We start from the raw sequence: 22,189 nt of genomic DNA, 5'->3' as shown, positions 1-22,189 counted from the left end.
AGTACAACTAATGTGTGGCACTGACTTTATTGTGTTCGGTTAAGTACATTGGCCAATGGAAAATTGGTAAACAAAATAAACTGAAAGATTTTACATGGAATAATTACCTCACAATGATGCTGTTCATTTCCACCTCTTGTGTTGGATCTCGTTTGTTTGTACAGTATGAGTGTAAAAATACAGTTAACAACAAAACAAGTGGTTTTACTGTGTGTTCATTTCTTCAGTCCCCAACACATTTGAGTGTTGACGGGAAGATCACGGGAGGTTATCGCAAAGCCTCTCTCACTGCAACAAACAAGGACTTTACACTTTACATCGTTCTCCATAGTCCACTTGAGTCTGCTGCAGAATATGATGGTGATTTCTTAGGTCAACGATGGAGTGGATGTTGCTGAGAAAACACTCGCCTTCACGCGCACAATGACAAATGCTTCCGAACAATTTGAAAAGTATATGAAAACTTGAGAACAAAGCTCTGATCGTGATTTTTTTTGAGACATTGGGATCGTTCAATGTCAGACACTGATTTGAGAACATACAATCTCGCCGCTGGTGACCCCACCGACAAGGATCCACGAGACGAGAAGAAGGACAGACCTCCTTGTCCACAGGAGAACGGACGTACTCTGGTTCCTTGCTTCAGAGGGTGAAGACATTTTCCTCTTTGTACATTATCCAACAGCTACTGGAGTTCTTTCTGTGCTTCTGCAGTAGCAGTCACTGTCCATGTTGTTCTTATTGTTCCTTCCTCCTCTTTGGATGCCTACTGTAGGAACAGTATACTAAACGCCATGATGATACAGCAACAGGCTACCCAAGGACTTTTCCGCTCGCCTGAAACAAAGGAATAACATCATGATCTGTTACACAACAATTGATTCACTTTAAATGGGATTTAAATATAACAAAACTACATAGACAATGAACTGTATTATGTATAAAACTGTCTCACCTATTCTGGCGCATTTCCAGAAAATCCCTAGCAGCCTGAAAGATATTTAATTAATTTAATTCACACATATTTAACTATTTGCACATGCGTCAGCAAATGACTCAAATGTAGTTTTCATAGGATTTATTTTGGCCTGTTTTACTGCCATTCCTCTCTCTTTCCCGCCCCTCCTCGGAAAGAGGGATAAGTGGTGGCAGTGACCTGGAATCGAAACTGCCTCATCTACATGAAAGGCAACAGCTTGTACCACTACGCTACGTGCCATGATTTCAGAAATGAGGCCTTGAGACATATTACTTGCGTCACTACGTGTAGGAGATAATCTTAATCTAATAGTACAAAGACAGATAAACCACGAGTGGGATGAACGATGACGTTGCAAATATTTGTCTTACTACAGACGATTTCCCGAAAGCCCAGCACACACAAAGATAATCTAACCAACTTGGAGCCTGAGTCATCCGTTCAGATCGGCAGCCATCTCATGTCGCTATAAAGATTAGAGGTCGCAAAAATGTTCAAAGTTTAAAAACTTTTCATGAGCATTATACACAGGAAAAACCCAGGATTTTTCCAAATTGAAAGTTTGTGGCTAATTTTATATTTTCGCATGACAAAAACAACCAGATTTCATGCAAGTAAAGTGAAACCTTGATTTTATTTTTGCCGCATAGTTTTTTTTTTCCAGTTAGGAGCCCTCACATCATTGATCTTTCTTTTTTTTTTTGCAAGCCACTGAAGTATTGCAATGCCCTCCATGCTCCTCCTCTGTCCTTTGTATGGATGTTGACTCATGACAAAACAAATTGTTTCATAAAACGGCTTGTCATTAAATTACCCTTACAGTGTGAGTGTACCCAATTAATGGGCCAATATGGTAATGTTGCACAGCTACTGGGCGTAAACATCGGATGCATGTGTCTAACCGTTTATTCAATTATCCCTTAATATACAGTCTAAAGATGTACATTAAGCACGCATGCTGGGAACATACCCGGTCTTATTCTTGTCCAGCAAGCTGGGAGCCAGCGCTCTGATGTAGGCACAGGTGCAGATCAGGAGAAGAATCACTGTGAGCAATGACTGGAAGTTGAAAATGGCTGACTGCGAAATGACAAGAAAGCAATACAAATTTAAAACATAATTATGTTCAGTGCCATAGGATGTGCAGGGATTTCGGGATTCATGACTTTTAATGACTTAAGGATTGTTCTTCCGTGACGTCACGAACATCTGCGACTCAGCTGTTTCTTCACTCATATTGTTCCATATCACAAACTGACATAAATGTTCCCCTTGTTATTTAGCGTATAATTTATATACTGTAATTGAAATGTGCCATATTTACATGCAACACCTTCACACCCATTGCATGTGTTTTAAACCGCATCCAACGATCTGGTGGAAGCGTCCTCAATGGGACTGCTGCAGCTACGTGGCACAGTCCACATAACGGTGTTAACGTACCAGCAAAAGAAATCAAGTTCGACATATGATCCATGCATTGCGGTACGACGAGATACAAGGTAGCGATCATCGATGGATCAGTCATGTTTAAAACAGCAATGCAAAGCGATCATCGACTTTTATTTACTGGCTAATCATTTAGCGTCATAGCTAGCGCTAGCCAGCTCCTGTACTTCAGCCCAAATACGTCCAACTACGCAATAATGCATTATTTAGTGTCTCAGTGGGACTGCGACATGGACCTAGTTAAGCGTGCATTATCAAATCTCGATTAAAAACGATCATTTAGCACACACATGAACTTCATGAACAAAAATATGCTTACCATTTTGACAGTGAGTCAACGCCACATAACACTTCCGGTCTTGAGGACCCTACGTATGTTTGACGTAATGACGCAATGCGTACCAATCCTGGGTTGCTGATTGGCTGACGAAACAAGGGTTGAAAGTGACAGCTTGAACAGGAAAACAACTTGCATACAGTAGTTTTCATTTTCATACAGCCTTCGTTCGGACAACGCAGTGTCCTAGCTGTAAGTCGTTTGAGTATTTTTTTTTTACGTGTAGCGTAAAGCACACATATTGTGTCATGCTATTAAATCACTGTTCAGCGGCGCATGCCATTTCTAATCAAAACGACACCGTATATTTCCGGGGTGTTCCAAATGAAAAAGATTGTTTTTAATCTGCATACAAAATACTTGCCTTCATTTATTAACTTTGTGGCTGTAGTTACAGGGAATAATCATCAATGGACACAGTTTAAATTATGAAAGGCTAATCAGGAGTGAACTGACAACAGGCATCCAGCTCTTCTGGGTTGAGAATTTGTATTTTTTAATTTTTAATTTTTTTGAGGTGGTAAAGTGATGTAAAAAGTTTAAGAACTACTTTACTAGACTATTCTACCTGACATTTGAAAAGTTCATGGAAACATATTTAGTCCATGGCCATTTGGGGTTTTAATTGATTTTTATGAGAATGTGACAATACTGCCAGTGAAAAATTTTAACACACAACAAGTGAAAAGAATTACATCTTAATTGTAGGAGGAGTCCTTTGATTGTAATCCATTCTTCATGTAGAGCACAGATTTCTTCAAAACTGGATACTTTCTTTGTAAGTCCCCCTCCAAACAATCCCTTGTTTGTTTTGTACTTCCGGAACATAGCGTTGTGTTTTATTCTGTTTTAACGTCGATAGGAAAACACAACAAGACAATGGTTGCAGGATGAAGGGGTCAAAGGTCGCGAGTCAAAACTGTAGGGGTGCTATTGTTGATGATTTAAACACTCCAGTGATTCTGTGTTTGTGTATGTGCGCCGATGCAGCACGTGAACAGATAGACTTCAGGATCCATTCTGAGGGTTTTTGTCTAGCTCGACATTCCTAACAGACAACTCCTTTTTTTTTCTTTTTTTTTTTTTTAATTGGAGTGTCCTTCTGTCATTACCAAAGGGTCATCGACTCATCGTCCCCGCACACCAGATGTTACAGTAACTAATGACTAGCTGGGCTCCATTTATGAGGTTAAAGTTGAACCCTTCATCTCCCTCATCTCATTCGGTCCCTTCCTGTAGCCACACCCCTTCTCGAGGCACAAAGGGTCAACTTTAATCTGCTGCTGTAATATAACATTCTTGCAGCTCAGTATGTCTGTGCGCTTGTCAGAATATATGGTAAAAGGAAAAATGAAAGGTGCTGACACGTTATAAGTTATTGCAAGGTGTCTAAAGGGAAACAGACAACTAGCAACTCGGCCAACTGACAATTTAGGTTCTCTTTTTTTCCTCTTCAGTTCCAATTTCTTTACCCTGTATTTAAGCAGGGAGGATGTCAAACTCACTCCCACTTCCACTAGAACCACTAATCACCTATTCTGGACATCCGCAATCAAGTAAAAGTTCTCAAATTATTTCATAGGAAAACAAAGATGGTGCCAATAAATGGACAGTTAGAGACTGTTCAAGGTAACTTTACAAATATCAATTAACCATCCATCCATCCATCCATCCATCCATCCATCCATCCAATATGTAGTTCTTTTTTAAGTGATAGCTGTGAATAAAAAACATTATTAAAAACTCTTTGACTGCCACGCGTTGGAAAACAAAACAAAAAAATCCACAGTGCCAGCCGCTTTTGAGCATTTTAACTCATCTTTCAAGGCAAAAAGAATATTGTTTGCCTTTACTAAATATACAATGTGGCTACTAAATGAAAGATCACATTCCATTCATCGGAATTTTACTAATCATTATTAAGCGTCTTTGGCAGTCAAAGAGTTAATCAAACTAAATCAATTATCATGAGATACATCTGTTAAAAAAAATGAATATAAGAATATGTATTATCTGGATGTTCCAACTGATTAAGTGAGGAAAATAAAATGAGGGTTTGATTCCACTTATCGCCACATGTAATTAATTATATACTGGTTGTCAATTCAGCCTCACACCCAACACAAAAGCCTGCCAAAACCTGATTATCTCCATGTGGTCTCACGGACTCAAATGAGACCCCCATTAAAACACACACGGAGGCTTTTATTACCAAATCTGAGAAGAAAACAATGAGGCATTTTGACATAACTAAAAGATTAATACAACCAACATAAGTTGCAATATCTGACTGAAACGGAGCTGCTGAAAACGCAGGCTGTCAGAGTAGCTACTGATACATCCCAATACTGGAAACGTGAATTGCATGACAGCATTCTTATGTGTCTGCAGGTGAAGGTGACACATGAGGCATGAGCGGTGCAGTCAGACAGATCACTGTGGCAACAGACCCAGGGATCCCTTACTTCCTGCGAGTTGACTTTGCCGCCAGCCTTAGTGATGGGTTCAAGCTAGCTCTCTCCGATGGCATCACTGCATGGAATGGAGAAGGTAAAAGAAAATGACCTTTTTACGACTGCAGATTTCAGCTCAAAGGAGCACAAATCTTTGTTGTTTCCCCCTCCTTTCTTATATGTTTTCTTTTTTCCATCTAAGAAACTCGGTGCGCTAGGTAGCGAACCGCCAGGCTTCCTGCACTGCCTCCCTCTGTTGGTCATTGTTATTTTTCGGGTTTCTCGGACGGGTTGTGACAGTGAAGACAAAGTCCTTGTCTACATGTAAACAGTTGAACAGAGACCTTCAGCTGAATTGATTTCAATCGGAATGAAAAAAAAAATCTCCATGTAAACCAGGCTGCAGATTTCTTATCTTTTCGGCCTCTTAATTATTCCCTTCTTCTATAGTTCATTGTTTTTATTTTGTTTTCTTCTTTGTTTTTTTGTTTTTTTGTTAAATCATCCGTTTCTTCCACACGGAGAATGAGCCTCTACTTCTTGTAAATACGTAGTTATACCATTTCATGGGATACAAATTTGATTTGAACATTGATTTTATATTCACCAGCTTGTGTTCATAAAGAAAGAATGGCAATAATGGTGGACATTTTGAAACTGTGGCACACTTTAAAGAGTTATTGAATAATGTGGAAAATAATGTCATAATTCTCATGCATTAATTAAGACTAGATTTTTTTTTAAATCCTAAAATCAGTCGTGCAAAACATAAAAAAAATGCGCTTTTCAGAATCAGATCTAAATTTGTCTTCACAGTTACAGCAACACAAAAAAAAAATCACAATAACCAACAGAGAGAGACAGAATAGGAAGCCTGTCGGTTCGCTAATTAGCACCCTGCGATTCTTTGAAGGAAAAAAACATGAGAAAGGAGGATTTCTCCGAAACATTGATTGAGAAGTATTGATATGAACAATATTTTTGAGTATGATCTTGTCATAATTCACCTGGAACGTATGCATGGAAAATCAGTATGTAACAGTTACAAGCTACAGGGGTCCAGGACCCCGGTCGCTTTTGAGTGATTGATAGATCACCTGCTCTATAAGTCAACAGACTATCCCAACTGTTCACTGGCACCTGGCAAAGGCCTGTTGGACCTTTCCAATAATATTGTGACTCTTCAACTCGTAGAACACAAGTGAAGCAGTTTTCCATCATCTCTTGGCTTCTGTGCTGCAGCTTACAGGTGTATAAAGAAGATGAAACTCCACAAGACCCGTCTTTGTACGTGTACGCCTGTGTTGAGGGTGTGTGTGTGTATGTGCCTGGCATAAGCACAGGAGTGTACACCTGGAAACATAAGTGCTCCTTGATTTCCTATTGCTGCCCATCTGCAGGGTTGACAGGGGCTGCGACTATGCGCAGACTCTTCGCTCACCGTGTGTCTGTGTTTGATGCATTAATTGGGACCCTCAGCCCTCGTGTGCGCAGCTGTACAACAGACGACGACATTCCCCTGCACGCTTCAATTTAAATCGTCGTTCACATACATTCGCGCCTTACTACATAATTTGTATTTACAGTTTTGCTCTGCAGTCTCCTATATTCCCTTTTCTCCTTGTCCCGTTCCTCTCAAGTGACATTGATAAATGCCAAAAATGCTTTTCTTTCTGTCCAGTTTCATATGACGAGGTTAAGAGGGAGGCCATTGACATGGAGGTCCCAATGGAGAGATATGTCGAGGATCTTCATCAAGCGCTGACAGGTGGTAGGAGGAGAGCTGGTGACAAAGACATCTATTCTTTTGAGTTCACTCTGGATCGCCTTCAATTCTCCTATCACAAAATGTGTGATGGCATCCCGGTAAGACATTTTGAATAGATTAAGTACACTATACTCAAAGCTTTAGGTATATATATATATATATATTAATAGTTTTGGGCTATGATAACTTAAAAACATTAATTAGATCTAACTTAATAACATTTTGTTATTTTGTAATAAAATCTTGTTTTTGTTTTAAAAAAGGTAATATTTACAAATAAAATAATTTTGTTGTTGTACATACTAAAAATAAAACTTAATATATGTAATGTATTTTATGTTTTGTTTTATGTTTTGTGTATATGTTTCATACTTTATAATTTTATTTAGCCTTATCTTGTTCTGTCTGCAGCTGACATTGTAAATTGTTTGAAATGTTTATTTGAATATATCAACATTATTTCAATACATAAATAAAATGACAATAATCAAGAAGAAAAGGAAATCCAAGAAAACATACAATAGTAAACAATCGTATATTCGAAAAGGAGTGAGAAGAAGTAAAACCTCTAAATGATAATATGTTCTCAGTTTCCATACCTGGTTAAATAAAGTTTAAATAAATTAATAATAATTTATATTAGATTATGAAATTAGTAAATGTATTTTATTTATGATTTTCCCCAATATTAATCTGATTCATCCTCATAGCAGAGTTCTGTTAACTTATTCCGGTTAACAATGAATAAACACGTAAACAGCAAAATCCTGTGAATAACACACTCCCGTGTATAAATTACTTGATGCAGAACACTCATGTACATCACACTTAATTTCAAAGATGGGTTACTAACAACCCTCACAAGTGCTGGACGTAAACACAAGCCTATGTTTAGAAAGCTGTCATTGGTGGCTCATTACTTTGCCCTTAAATTCCTCAACATCCTGTGCCCCCCCCCAAAAAAAAACTCAAACCAGCATTGTTCCCCAGGGAGAAATACATGCAATGGCGTAGCCCCAAATAGAAAGGAAGTCTTTTTACAGGGGGGCTGTTAAGAAGATAAGGTTTATAGTCTACGTTATTGCAGAAATAGAAAAGCCCTTTTCCCTCCAGGTGGCCTTGGACAAAAAGGCACATGATAGAAATCATTCGGTTTGTTGCCAGGAGATTGTGCTGTAATGGGTACAGCTTGTAAATGTTTTGGCAAAAAAAAGATTCCAGCTATGGTTAAATAGCGAGGTGCAGACAGTTTGTAAAAGGTCCCGCACATACACGAGCTTCGTTGGTATCACATGAGAAGTGTGCCGAGTGAGGCTTCACATGTTAGTCACCTGTGGTTCTCCCACTGTTCATGGTGACTAGCAGGTTTTCTTGCAGGGTGCCCTTAGGATGCAGATCGCCTTGGATCTTAAGATGTCTGTCTCGGCAGATGCGACCAGAGGGTGAAAGCCGGAGGCTTAGGAACACTGTTAAGGACCATAAAACCCTGATTTATGGACAGGACGTCCTAATCTACCTCTATTATGCACTAGTTGATTAAAGCTTGTTCCCTTCGAATGCCCTCTAGCTTTCTCTATGACTGTGTGCCTGCTTGTATGCACTGGTGCACAAGCTTGTGTAGTTTGTGTATATGGGGGTGCGGTATGATTCAAGTCATTTTTTTTTTTAAACGTAGCAATTCGACTTAAATTAAAACCAATTTTTGTTACACCCCTATAACATAGCTTTTGGTATAGTTCTAAAGAAAGTGGCTATGTTTTGGGAATATAAACTTCGTTTACGAAAGACCAACGGCCCACCTGCTGCAGCACCTGCTTTGCACGGCAGGGAGAGAGAGTACAAACATATGTGTGTGTATGTGACTTTTATTTCTTCACATTCTGTTTTATTCTGTTTTTGTATTCATATTTTACAATACAGTGCTGTTTTTATTTGATGAAAATATAGCAAAAAGTGTTTTTTTGGGGGGGTGTGGAATGAAAGAATGGCATTTCCATTCATTTCAATGGGTAAAGATCATTTTGTGATATGAGTGAGTGGCAACTGTCCATCCATTTTCTTGACCGCTTATTCCTAACAAGGGTTGCGGAGGGTGCTGGAACCTATCTCAGCTGGCTTTGGGCAGTAGGCGGGGTACACCCTGAACTGGTTGCCAGCCAATTGCAGGGCTCACAGAGACGAACAACCATCCACACTCACAAGCACACCTAGGGACAATTCAGAGCGCCCAATTAACCTTCCATGCATGTCTTTGGAATGTGGGAGGAGACCGGAGTACCCGGAGAAGACCCACGCAGGCACGGGGAGAACATGCAAACTTCACCCAGGAAGGCTGGAGCCTGGACTCGAACCCGAGACTTCAGTACTGGGAGGCGGATTTGCTAACCAGTCATCCACCGAGTAGCAACTGTGGACATGGAAAAATCAGTTATTATTGTACAGTATTATTTTGGTATAATTAATGAAATGAAATAATAGAGTATTAAGGCTTGATATATTGTTTTTCTGTCTTTCTATATTTGTATTCAATGGCACAATGAGACCAGTGTGTGCATTGTGCGTGGTACTCTACGTACTTTTTTTTTACATCAAGTGCAAAATACCACTCTTGTTTAACACCTGCTTCTTTTCAGATCTCTTTCACTGCTTTTTCCCAACATGAAAGGTTAAAAAGTGGAGCATATTTTCCCAGCTAGTTAATTTGAGGGTGCACAAATAGTTAAATATTCGACAGGTTTCCTTTCGGAAAAGAAGAAAAGGTGCGTTGGGACAAAACAGGTGTTGAACTTGGCCTGACATTAATATTTTATGAATATGACCCGATAATTGGTAATGATGAATGTAATTTAGGTGTTTGTGGTTAAACTGCGACTAAGCAGGTGTTTTACGTTGCCGAGTCAAACATTATCTCCTCCTTGATGCATGTTTAAGTACCAATCTGTCATTTGGGAGAAGAGTGAATACGTCAACACAGACCTTTGCCAATTCAGTTTGCATGGGGCCTTTTGATTTACGAGGCTTCCTCTAAAATCCATACACTAAAGTGTCTTCTTAATTTGACATACAACAGAGAACAGTATTTTTAACAACCCTCCCATAATGATTTTTCCAGTTTTTTATTGGACACTTTCCTCCCTCAATGACTGTGGGAACATCTTCATTATCAGGCATGGCCTGGCGACTCCTGCCCCTGCTTCCTGCTCTTTATCTAGCCCCCCCCACGCCTACTGACGGCGCTGATGTCTGCTCCATGCCCACGCTTGCTCACTTTCGAATACTTTATTATGTCATCATGCCACTCACTGTTATCACACTCAGTGATGGAGATGATGCTTTAACCCTTAGATACTGTTTGGGATCAAATTTTGACATTTGACACCAATGAACAAACCAATTTGTTTTGAATATTCTTTTTAAATTGAGTTAGTTTTAATTAGTTTTCAGGGTGGTTCATTTAGTTTTTATTACTTTTAGTTATTTAATAAATGCTTAGTTTTAGTTTAGTTTAGTTTTAGTTAGTTTCAGTATTAGTTTTAGCTTTTTTAAATGTGTATTACTACAATATTTAAAAAACACCATGGAGCGACGTCATCTGAAGGCGCTTTTCTATTGGCTGTTGCTAGATGATGTCACTTCTGTATGACACACTTTCAAGCGTCCTTATTCCAGTTAATATATATATATATATATATATATATATATATATATATATATATATATATATATATAATGTACTTATAATCACATGTAAAATCATTCCCAAAGGCTCATGCATTAAACTAATTACCAAACAATCAAACGAAGGACATTTTTGTCATAATTATAGTTAGTTTTAGTTAATTTTGTAAACATAAAATGTAGTTTCAGTTAGTTTTTGTTTTTTAAAAAGCATATTCGTTTTTATTTTATTTCATTAACGAAATAATTTTTTGAATTTTAGTTTTAGGTTTTTCCTGTTAATTTTAGTTAAGTAAAATAACCTTGCCCAAAACACACATAAATCACAAGCAGCTCAGCGATGTGGCACCGTTTCTGAAGACAAAATGGTGGACACCATGACGTGTGATCTTTCCAACTGTATTATGTACAGTATTTTGTATGCTTGCAACCTCACTGCATTATGAATAGTGTTTCTAATGTTCTCTCCAAGGATGTCATGTACTTGTAATTGACATAAAAGTATTTGTATTACTCTGACCCATACGGAATGTGGTATTGAGTCCGTGTATTGGCTGATATGACAAACAAAGCTCTTTTGCACCTAACGTCCGTCCCTTCTGCTTTTGTTTGACCTCGTGCTCCGCTTTACAAACAACAAACATCAGACCACAAATCGTAATTTGAAGCCATGAACCTAGATTTGCGCTTTTCAGATATCCTGCTCAATTTGAATCAATAATGACGTGTACTTATTGTGTGTTATCTGAGTAAGTGCGTGTGTACAAGTCAAAAGAAAGTTTTTTTTTTTCATGTTCATAAACAAAGCACTGATTATCGTATGTATATTGATTTAAAAACTCTTGTCAATTCTAGAGAATCTTGCCTTATTTTAGTTTGTGGACTAGAGTACATAAAGAAGTGTCACAAGGTCGAGGATCTTTAAACCTCAGTTAGACCTCCCACACCTTAGCAGCGCCAGGGTGACCTTTCACTTTATCTCTTTTGTCTCAGGGGAGAAGCAGATGCTCAAGAAAATAAATAGAGTATTCTAGGATCTCTTTCTTCTTTCCACAAAGACCGACAATCAATAACAAACAAATTCCATCTTCCTCAAGCACACGGCTCGGTTGCACTTTGAAATATAACTCTTGTTTACTGCATTCTTCCTCTTTTAAGGTGAATGAAAGCAAGTGGGATCAACTGTTGGTGAATGTGGTCTTCACTTGTCTGCAAGTCTTTCCAGAATTCCCAAGTTAACTCAATCACACACATAGATAGAAGCCTAAAAGAATTCTGATTTTTGACCAAATCCTACTCACGCATAATCATAATTACATTTATTTCAACGCTTAATATTTTATTTTTTTCCTTCATTTATTTGAGTAACATCAAGTTGAAAGAAACAAAACAATTATAACAAAAGTTAGACAAAGGTGGTACTTAAAAGGAGCAGGTATAAGTTCAGAGAACCTATTATTATAAGTTTTTATTTTATTTTATTGGTATTATTATGGCCCACTATTTATACAAATTTCTCATACAACAGAACCTCAAACTGAGGATCAAAACAAAATGAAACATTGAAATATCCTCCCTTAGTTCAGTTATGTTTCGCCTAATTACTATGGCCATTTACAGAAAACCAATCACAATTTATGTCATAAGATATAGAATTAAAAATATACTTATTCACAAGTAGCACAAGAAAACAGTCATCAAATATGCAATATAAGAATAACTGTTAAAAAAAAGAGAACAATTGGCACAAACAGAATAATCGTTTATTGTCATAGAGTTTGAAGATAACTCAAAGACAAATTGTATGAATAGTATACACGTTTTTAGTCGTACAATATAAGAAAAACTCAAGACAATTGAGAAGAAGAAAATAGTCTCAATAGACTTATTTATGAATATAAGAAAACCTTTGTCACGACTCACAAGTTGAAAAAAGTGATAAACACCTCTTGCTCATTCGCTATTTAATTCCTTTGCACATTTAATATCAGATTCGAGGCCATTCCATAGATCCACTCCAGTACTGGTGATATTACACTGTACTTTACATGATCCCCGTTGACATAAGTGTTTCTGATTTATTGCCAAATGATTTATTTTACGATCACATGACAGACAGCAGCAGGTTCAAGAGTAGATTGATGGAAGATTACAGCGGCAATGAAAGGGTTTGAAACGGCTCGTAAATTAGAGATGCAATTATTTGAGACAGATAGTTGGCTTGCAGTAGCGTATAGCATTTGGTGCATGCGAACTGAGACACGAGTATAGCCTTGGTGTCTTCGATCAGCCATTCCTCCGAGTGGGCTTCCACCAACCAAAGAGTCATCGTTGTGTATTATTCGTGGAACATCTTGCACAAACTCTTAGTCACAACTTAAGTCAGTGTCACACGGATTTCCCCTGGAGAGTCTGCACTGGATCAATGTGACATTCTTATGTGGCTTTGACTTTTATGAGTTTCCCTGAGCATCCTTCTTCTTAGATCTCGGGTGGTCTCCCCATGGACTTTTTCCACTGACAATACTTTTTTAAAATTATTTATTTAGTTACTTCATTTTGAAAACTGATGATCCCCTTGTTGCGTCCAGGCTAACCAGTCACTCCAGTAATACATGAAAGAAAAGTAGACTCTAATAAAAAGTGAATGGGGAGATTTAATGCAGCTTTTGACGATTTATTGTGAATTTTGACTGATACGGACAGTTATAGACTGCATTTAATTGCGTGAGAACATGTTTTATGGCACACTTTATTCAATGTAAATACCTGTTTGTCTTCTTCACACTTGTTTGTAGGCCTCATTCATTATGTTTGTATTGTTCATTTAGCATAGTGTAGAAGTGCAGTATTATGTACTGCTTTATATTGTTTTACACGCAGCAGAGAAAGGTAGACCACACACATGCAAGCATGCAGGGAGAAATGTCAGCGGGAGGGGGTGCGCAAGTGGACACTTAACCCCTGAGGATGAACATGACAACTGCATTCTACTTCCGACAAGAAAAGTCGAGTTGCCTCAATTCATCCTTTGCAAATTACCATATCGTGATGGGTTGAGAATCTATACTGAGTAATATGACGACGACTGTGACACACAAGTGAAAACAGCTGTGTGGCTTGCCAGGACAAAATCGGCCCTGGGCAAAAATGACAATTATTTTATGGGCGCTTTTGAAGATGGCAGTTTTATTGCAGTGGGATTGAAGTTTGACACACAGCCTAGTTAAGATTTAGCACCTCGTCAACTTCTGGTTTCCGAGTGCATCGCGAACTGCACCTCTGCGTGTTTGACAGTGGATATAAGTGTGCCCTTGTAGGAAGGCGGAAATTTGGAGCACTATCTCCAAGGTAACGAGTTTATCGTTACAGTTTGTTAGTTAAGTGAGCACATTATTGAACAAGTACTGTACGTATATTTCAAGAAATTGTCGTCAATAAAATGACTGTCGCTCGATTTTGCCAAAAGTTTTGAATTTCTCCACCATCATTGCCAAAAAACAACAACAGTTTTTTACTGATGCCAAGCCAAAGGCATAGAAAAAAAAAAAGCCAAGTAAGAAAATGTTCATAACATCCAGTCTTGAACAAGAAGCGAATGGGGAGGAAACTCTGTGTTGACTCTCCTCGTTCAGCTGGTTGGCTATGAATCCCTCCTGTATTTCTCCCAGACGGACGAAAACACCTCATCATCACATGAAGTCTGGCACTTGAGAGAAAACCTGATGTAATGGTTTGTTGCACCTTCGTACTGCAGATCATATTGGGATGGCACACAAGTGCAAATGTTTGCTGAAACCCGAAATGCAGATTTGGGAAGCTAGTGGAGATGAGAGTTATTTTGTTTTTTTTCCTCCATGACAGTTATGCTCTGTTTTGATGATGTCCTGTACTTTGGCCAAGAGAATGCACCTTCACCTGGCAGAGTTTTACATTTGAGTCTATCTTTCTTGTCTAGCGGGCTTTATCCTTGCAGTCTATTGTAGGTTTTACTTGTAGTATATAATGGTTCCACGTTTGATCCTCCATCATTGCTGAGGAATGCCCGCCGTGCATCGAGTGAAACTGCAACCCTTGGTGTTTTTAACAGGAAATAATATTAAGATCACATTTTATCGATCCACTAATTGTCAATTAAGAAGAGGATTGCCGTGGACCCATGTTGGTATATTCGAATACAAACAAAGGAGAAGTATGGAGAGCGTGGATATATATTTGACAAGCTGTTGCACTCAGAAATATTTTACATATTATTATATTTTTACATGACTAATTCCATTTACATTTTTTTTTAGATAATTTTAACACAAACCTACCAAATAAACATTGTATGATACATATTTATTAGTCTAATAAAGCCTATTTATTTGAAATGCATAATCCTCAGGTTTATGTATTTACTATTTACATTAATAAAGTATAATTGGATAAATATGTAAGAAAAAAATGGACAGAGGTGTTTTTCACATAGCAGCGACAATTTGGTATTTATTGTTTATAGTTAACCTGATTATTATTTAATTCAAACAATATAATTTACGTATTTTAAATATACTCTCATTAATCTCAATTTAGAATAATTATACTTTATTAATACTCGTAAATACATAAACTTGAGGACTAAGCATGTCAAATCAATAGGCTTTATTAGACTAATGAATATGTATCACATAAGGTTTATTTATTTATTATATTTGTATGAAAATTATCTAAAAAAAAAAAAGGTAAATGGGAATTTGTCATGTAAAAAAAAACTAAACATAAATCTCTTAGGGTACATTGCTCTAGTGTTTTTCGACAACAGAGACTCTCCACACTTCGCTTTTTAGCTGGAGGTATATATGAAATTATAAATAAAGTTAATTATTAATCTAAAAAGTATATATACTGTGTTGCAGCTTGCCATTACCATCTGGCTATCACTTGCTACGTACATAAATTGTGTTGTGAAAGATCATATACAACACTACATTTTTGATTCCATCTCTGACGCTGCAACTCCGATTTGTGTTCCAAGACTCTTTTATCTCCTCCCATTTTCAGGTGCGCTTGGGCTCTTTGAAGCTTCAGCCTGCTCAACACCCGGTAGCGCTGACCCGGGAGATGATTGGCCAGTCGCTCAAACGCAACTCTAACCTGGCAAATGAAAACTTGCTGCTATTGGAGGAGAACTGTAAAATGAAAGAGGATCATGCGCAAATACTTCAAGAGTCAGTTTGAGTTTTTTTTTTTCTTTTTAACGGTTTTCAAAATGTAAAATAAATGAAATTATGTCAACAGTCTAGCAGAATAGTAATACTGTAATATTTGTTCGCCGTTAGCGCTGTTTGCTTGCAAGCTCTTGTTGATTTTTCGCACTCACTGCCAGCTGTTTTTATACACAGCAGTCAACCGTTATGACATCATCACCGGTCGCCCATATGAGTAGTGAAGGTTACACCCAGAGCTCCAAACTATGCTTGTGAGTTCTGGGAAGTGGTGCACGGCTTTCAAGATTTTTGTTGAGTTGTTTATAACTTACCTAGCCATCATAAATCTTCCGTGAAAATGACTCCAAAACTTCAAAGTTTTGTTCAAATATGTCACGTGTGTGAACATTTGTGTCTTGGTCCCTTTGTTTCTAGGCTGGAACTTCAAGTTCAGGGTAAGGAAACCATGACAAGGGAACTTTACACCCGATTTGTTATGCTGCTCAATGAGAAGAAGGCCAAGATCAGAAGCCTGCAGGATGCTCTTAGTCAACTCCGACCGACTACCACCGTTCAGAAGAAGCAAAGGTTAGATGCAGATAATGACTTCAACGGATTCTTAATAACATGTGATGTGTCAGGAAAAAAACAGGACTGGTGTCACAAAAAATATTTTGGTATGTTTCAAATGGGCTAGCTTTATGCTCAAAATAACTGACTGTGGGCAAACATTTTTTTTTTAAAGAACATAATTTTTACTCAATCTTAACTAGTAACTACGTGCAATGTATTTCCAATATTTAAAAAAAAAGAAAAAATCAAGAATATACTTTTGTAAACATATAATAACCAAGATAAATGAAGGGTCAGTTTTAAATCGTATTCCTGTTCAGTGGATCAAAAAGGTTGTTTGGCAGGTGGGTTTAAGTATAGTACTTTGATCATCTGTAACGGTGTAATAAATTTTTGTATGTATAACTGTACTTTCCATTTAGGTGAATGATTTAGTTTTTAATGCTCATGTATGGAGACTATAATGGAAACTTCAGGGCCACCAAGAACCGCTTGGCCCATTTATTAGCCAGCACCACAATCATGTCAAATCATCATGAGCATTAGCTCAATAGCTTTTTTTTTTTTTTTTTTTTTTTTTTTTTTTAAATTTAGTTTTCTCTCTGTCTACCAGTTTTGAAGATCAGCATAATTGCAAGGCTTTACTCTTTGTCTGCCTGGCTTCTCCACCTTTTTTTTTTTTTTAATGGTTTGAAATTGCCTCAAGCCTTAATAGTCAACAAGCGTGGTTGGTACTGTAATTTTAAGCGTATTCAGGTATCATCCACACGCATTTATTCCTACATAATACGGACACCACTTTTGCTTTTTGTCTTTTAAGAGAAAATTACACATCTTCAGGTGAAGATAACAGCCCAGACAGAAGAGAGGATACAATTCAGGACAGCCATCCATCCCTGGAACCAACCATCCTCATCGCAGGTTTGTGTTTTATCAGAAGAAAATGACTATATAGTCCAATTTAAACCAGAATTGAATAGTAAAAATGAGATCGATTTTTATTTGCTTTTTTGTTGCGAGCCAAAATTTGACTTGCGCTCCAGCTTCAGACAGAGAAAGGAGGGCCACGCGCTCACTGATGCACGTTTATTGAACAAGACAAGCAGCCAGACAGACAAATAAAAAAATGAGAGCACACAATCAGCGTGAAGCAGATGTTAGTCGCGTGGCAAACGGCCAAAGTGGAGCTGGAGTCAGAGCTACTGACGTAACTCACTGGGCACACTCCCGCACACTTCCACTACTGTGTAGTGTTGCGAGAATTGACCCCTGCTATAAATGTAACGGTTAGTCAACGACAAGAATCTCACAACACATGTGCATGTATTAACTCAATTTAGCTATGTGCAGAGTAACTAATAGTCATTTGATGAGCCATATTCTGCACTCTAAAAAGAGAATTATTGAGCCAATTTAAGATTACAAATTGAGGGGACACTTGACTCATTGAAGAATTTTCAGAAGTGAAAAGTCATTTTTCTACTTGCTTTCGACTAATGATGACATCACCTGTGCTGAGGAAGTAGGTAACGGCCAATCATGGCTCACCTGTTTTCTGGGTTTGGTCAGTAAACTGAGCCATGATTGGTCGTTACCTACTTCCTCAGCACAGATGATGTCATCATCAGTCGACAGCAAATAGAAAAATGACTTTTTAATGGTATTCATTGTACATAAAAAATAATGGTTACCACATCAATTATAGACAAAATATTAACTTTTTTACTGCTAAAAATGTCTCAATGATTCAAGTATCCCTTTAAATTGTTTAAAAAACAAAAAAAACAAAAAAAGAATTGTTGACCGACTTAAAAACATCACTTCAATTGGCGGTAACACACGATTGAATTAAGTTAATACAAAGTGAATATATTAAGTTTAATTAATTATGAGTTCATTAAACTTCATATATTCACCTGAATTAAGTTCATCCAAAGTGACTCCAATCCAAAGTATTCAGTTTAATTAACTCATAATTAATTAAACTTAATATATTGCCTTTGGACTAACTTAATTCAGCCGTGTGTTACTGATTGAAGTCGTGATTATTTTTATTTTATTTTTTTTTTTTTTGAGCGAGAGCTCAGCTTTTTTTGAAACCTGTTAAAAAAAATCCCATACCCTTCACCCTAACCGGATACGTCAGTCCCACCAGAGTCATGAAGTTGTCAGGAGACCAGAGGAAGGATTAAAGGAAAGAAAGGTGAAACAAAGTGAAATCCAGCACCAACCAGACACCTACAACTTGGAAGTGATTTTTTTTTTTTTTTCAACAATTCAATTTGTAATCTTAAATTGGTTCAACAGTTCTCTTTTTAGAGTGTGAGTGAAACTTGTGTTTTGGCCCTCTTCCAGTTCTTGCATATTACCAGCCAATAAAGTTCACCGTTGAAAAATCTAAACCTAAAAACGCATACAAGCACAGTTCTGGGAAACACTTCACGTTCATGAGTCAAACTGCAAAGTCGGCTGTGATTGCTTCAACCAGGGCAGCGAGCAGCTATGCGGTGGTCTCCTACTTCCTGCGTCACACAGCAGCCGTGATGTCAAACCCCCTACAATGGAGTCTGTAGGGATCGCCGTCCCATCGCTTTCATACGATACAACTGCCCCGCCTCTATCCGACTGCCAAGTGAATAAATCTCCTGTTCACTTAAAACATGTCATTGACAATTACTCACCACTCATGTATCAATGAACTTTCCTACTATTCCGCGTCATTGCACAGATGTTGTCAAGATTGTGCGTATATGGGCGTGTTTTTCCGAGTACAGCTTTGCAACTGTTTCTGTTTTTTTTTGTTTTTTGTTTTTTTTTCTTGGCCATAAGCTCTGTGGTGGAAACAAATGATGCATTCATTGTAGTTGCATTATTCTATTGGATGCATCATGTATATTATATTACGATGTAGGAGTCTTTAACTGACTCAAATTTTTTTAGTAGTTTTTTTATTTTTTTTTTATTTTGACTAGTTGTCATGTAAACAAGTACGAAATTTGCATTTAAAAAATATTTCCCAATTTTACATATTAGGCTATACTTTTACCCCTTGATTGGCCTTTATTGCCCCCAGGCTGTGTTTTCATATTCGTGAGCCCTGATAAACAAACACACACACACACGCACACACAAAAAACTAATGACAGAGCCGAATTGGAAACAAAAGAATAAACACAGCCTCTGGGTTTAGCATCTGATAATGGTGACATAGGAAACAAATGACTTGCAGTGAGTTGCCTCCAGATAAAAGAGACAAAGATGGAAGTAAGATAATGGTTGGGAGGTGCAATGTAGAAGAGGGTGTGGGGGGGGGGCACAGCTGTACTAATGGATACAATTCACTCAAAGTGATTGTTTTTAGTCAGATACAACGTCAATTGGTGAAAATATGCTGCATACTGTTTTTTTTTCTTTATCACTCAATCTGTTGATCTGATCTGAATTTGAATAGGATAATAACAGTGTTAAAGGGCAAACAGGTGGGTTTGTGACTTCTGTGATCACATCCTACTTGACCCAGCTTGTTTGGAATGTTGCATCTCTATTTGTGAATAAAAGGTCATGCCAGGAGTGGAGTCGTGCAAAATTAGTCAATATATTTCAACAAACAAAATTATGTGAAACATTAGTTTTGGAGCCTCTACTGTACGTCACCCATTTGTTAGCGATTAATGACGCTTCCTGTAAGTATTTATTTCTGCATGCAGGACATAATCAGGTCAGCCAGGGTTTCTCTTTAGACCACACTATGTCGCTTGATGAGAACGTTCAAGCACGTTGGAAACCGATGGAAACGCTTGACGATCAGAACCCTGGCACTTCTACAATGGAATGAAATCACAGGTTTGTCAGACATCCATGAATAAACAAACCAAAAGTACAGTACTTTTAAATTCATTTTGCATGTTTCTAGTTATCACCACTATTACAGCAAATGCATCTGACAAGCAGTAAGAGAATAAATAAATGCTTGTGTCAGTATATACACAAATGGATTATTCTTGTAGTTATTACAGTAAATAACATGCATGAAATGTAAGGTAACAGCATTCGTGTTTAAATACATCTCCAAATGGAATATCCAATTCAAGTGAAATGATTCAATTTCTTTGCTGTGTTGCTTCTTCCTCAGTGAGATGACACGTGAGAATCAACATGGACATGAACCAAAACAGTTTGGACAAACTCGCTCCCTGTGGCGCAATACTGCAAGCTTCTTTTGGCTGCTTTTCGTCCTCAAGGGGGGGTTCTCAAAATTTGATCCAAGATTACTTCTCTTACTGTAAGATATCACATCTGGATTGTTTCACTGTAATTGAGCGTCGGCCTGCGTGTAGACATCGGTGATGCCGTAAGCATGTGCTCGGATGCTGTCACTGATCATGTGATAAAGAAGAACTGAGCGCTTCCCCCTGAGCTCTCCTGGGAACGGTTGGCGTTGCCGCTAATGACTTGGAGAACACGTTTGTGACTATACGAGCAGCATGGAAGTAATTTTGCAACAGTTGAACCCAGCGGCCGTGACTCTGGGTGAGACCAACGAGAGAGAGCAACATCTTGCTCTGGCTACACCCAGAAAATTACGTGTCATCATCACCAGGCAACCACTCCTGCTTTGTTGCAGCTTATTTGTCATGTCGAGTTGAGGTTTCACTCGCTCTCCCCCCTCCTCATTTATTCAAGTGAAATATATGCCCTAATAAAGGCCTATACAGTACAAATCAATTGGATTTAAACTGACGTTGTGGGAACCTTCATTGTTGGACTGCTTTTAGTGTCTTAAAGGTGGATGTCAAAGTAGGCCATGCATCTTTCGATTGTCTGTATGCAGCCCTTGGAAGAAAAGGTTTGGACAACCCTGCCTTTAGCGTTGACCTGCTTCTACTTGTCATTGTTATTCATTTGTCCTGTGACCTCAAGAAGCTAAGGTGTGTTAAGATGAGGTTAATGGGGTTATTCTCTCCACCTCCTTTTCCTCCTCCCGAACCCTCACTTCGGCTACCAACTTAAGGTCCTGAGGTCATGGCAGTCGTCCCGCTGACATTAATGAATCAAAGACAACTCATTATTCTTGCATGTTCATTGAATTAAACAGATGATCAATTGCATGCTGGATGACAATATTCATGTGCGTCACTCTATTTTGTAACATCATGTATGGCCAACTAGCAATGAAAATGGTCTAACATTTTGACCACATGTAAGTATTTTATTATGTCAATCATGTTTCAATTGGTAGTTCAGTTTCTTACATATAATATCTTCCATGATTGGCTTTCACTTGATGCAAAATTTGAAGAATGCACAGACAGCAGCTGCCACAGCAACAAAATTGTCTTCCTGAATGTAATATGCCCATCAAATTTGAATATCTAACAACAAATATTAAAGTAATCACACTGTTAACAACAGACTGTGTACTGTTAAAAATAAAAATAAAAAATGCCTTTTTGTCATTTAGCCTACTCACGGTGTGCACCTGTCGGATTCTCATCATCTCGGGAAATGACAAACTTCTTGCTGCTTTTCCAGCCACAGAGGTGCATGGAGACAGAGTGAGCTTTGTATGGTTCTGGCTCCAATCTTCTCTCACTGTGATGTTTGAAACAGTTTGGCCCTAGCTATGCAACTTTTCTCAACCAAGCAGGGATACTTATTTGTGTTAAAGTCAAACTCTGAGCATGAACTTGAATCGTTTGCACTGTAATTATAGGCTCGGCCTCTACATATTTTTCCTTGGTTGTGTATGTGTGAGCCCATATT

The 22,189-nt window shown here is 38.0% G+C and overlaps 2 protein-coding genes across 4 annotated transcripts; one reads left to right on the top strand and one right to left on the bottom strand.

Annotated features, from left to right (window-relative positions):
- Positions 1–11: 11 nt before the first annotated feature.
- tmem167a (transmembrane protein 167A) lies at positions 12–2,873 on the bottom strand. Its single transcript, XM_077522275.1, has 4 exons — positions 2,748–2,873; positions 1,950–2,059; positions 956–990; positions 12–837 (listed from the first exon to the last, which is right to left on the bottom strand). The coding sequence occupies exons 1-4, from the start codon at positions 2,748–2,750 to the stop codon at positions 767–769; spliced, it is 219 nt and encodes a 72-aa protein (XP_077378401.1). The 5' UTR covers positions 2,751–2,873; the 3' UTR covers positions 12–766.
- LOC144019307 (DNA repair protein XRCC4-like) lies at positions 2,377–21,837 on the top strand. Of its 3 annotated transcripts, none has more exons than XM_077522273.1 (8): positions 2,377–2,481; positions 5,157–5,315; positions 6,900–7,084; positions 15,708–15,874; positions 16,289–16,441; positions 17,247–17,347; positions 20,134–20,269; positions 20,559–21,837. In XM_077522273.1, the coding sequence occupies exons 2-7, from the start codon at positions 5,177–5,179 to the stop codon at positions 20,259–20,261; spliced, it is 873 nt and encodes a 290-aa protein (XP_077378399.1). In that variant the 5' UTR covers positions 2,377–2,481; positions 5,157–5,176; the 3' UTR covers positions 20,262–20,269; positions 20,559–21,837. The 3 variants fall into 3 exon arrangements, with proteins under 3 accessions (XP_077378399.1, XP_077378398.1, XP_077378400.1); XM_077522272.1 differs by lacking the exon at positions 2,377–2,481 and adding an exon at positions 2,850–2,957; XM_077522274.1 differs by lacking the exons at positions 2,377–2,481; positions 20,134–20,269; positions 20,559–21,837 and adding exons at positions 2,850–2,957; positions 18,915–19,641.
- Positions 21,838–22,189: the final 352 nt, after the last annotated feature.

Source organism: Festucalex cinctus, chromosome 5, assembly GCF_051991245.1.
Source record: "Festucalex cinctus isolate MCC-2025b chromosome 5, RoL_Fcin_1.0, whole genome shotgun sequence".
NCBI classification, from domain to species: Eukaryota; Metazoa; Chordata; class Actinopteri; order Syngnathiformes; family Syngnathidae; genus Festucalex; species Festucalex cinctus.
This window is presented reverse-complemented; position numbering and strand designations above follow the sequence as displayed.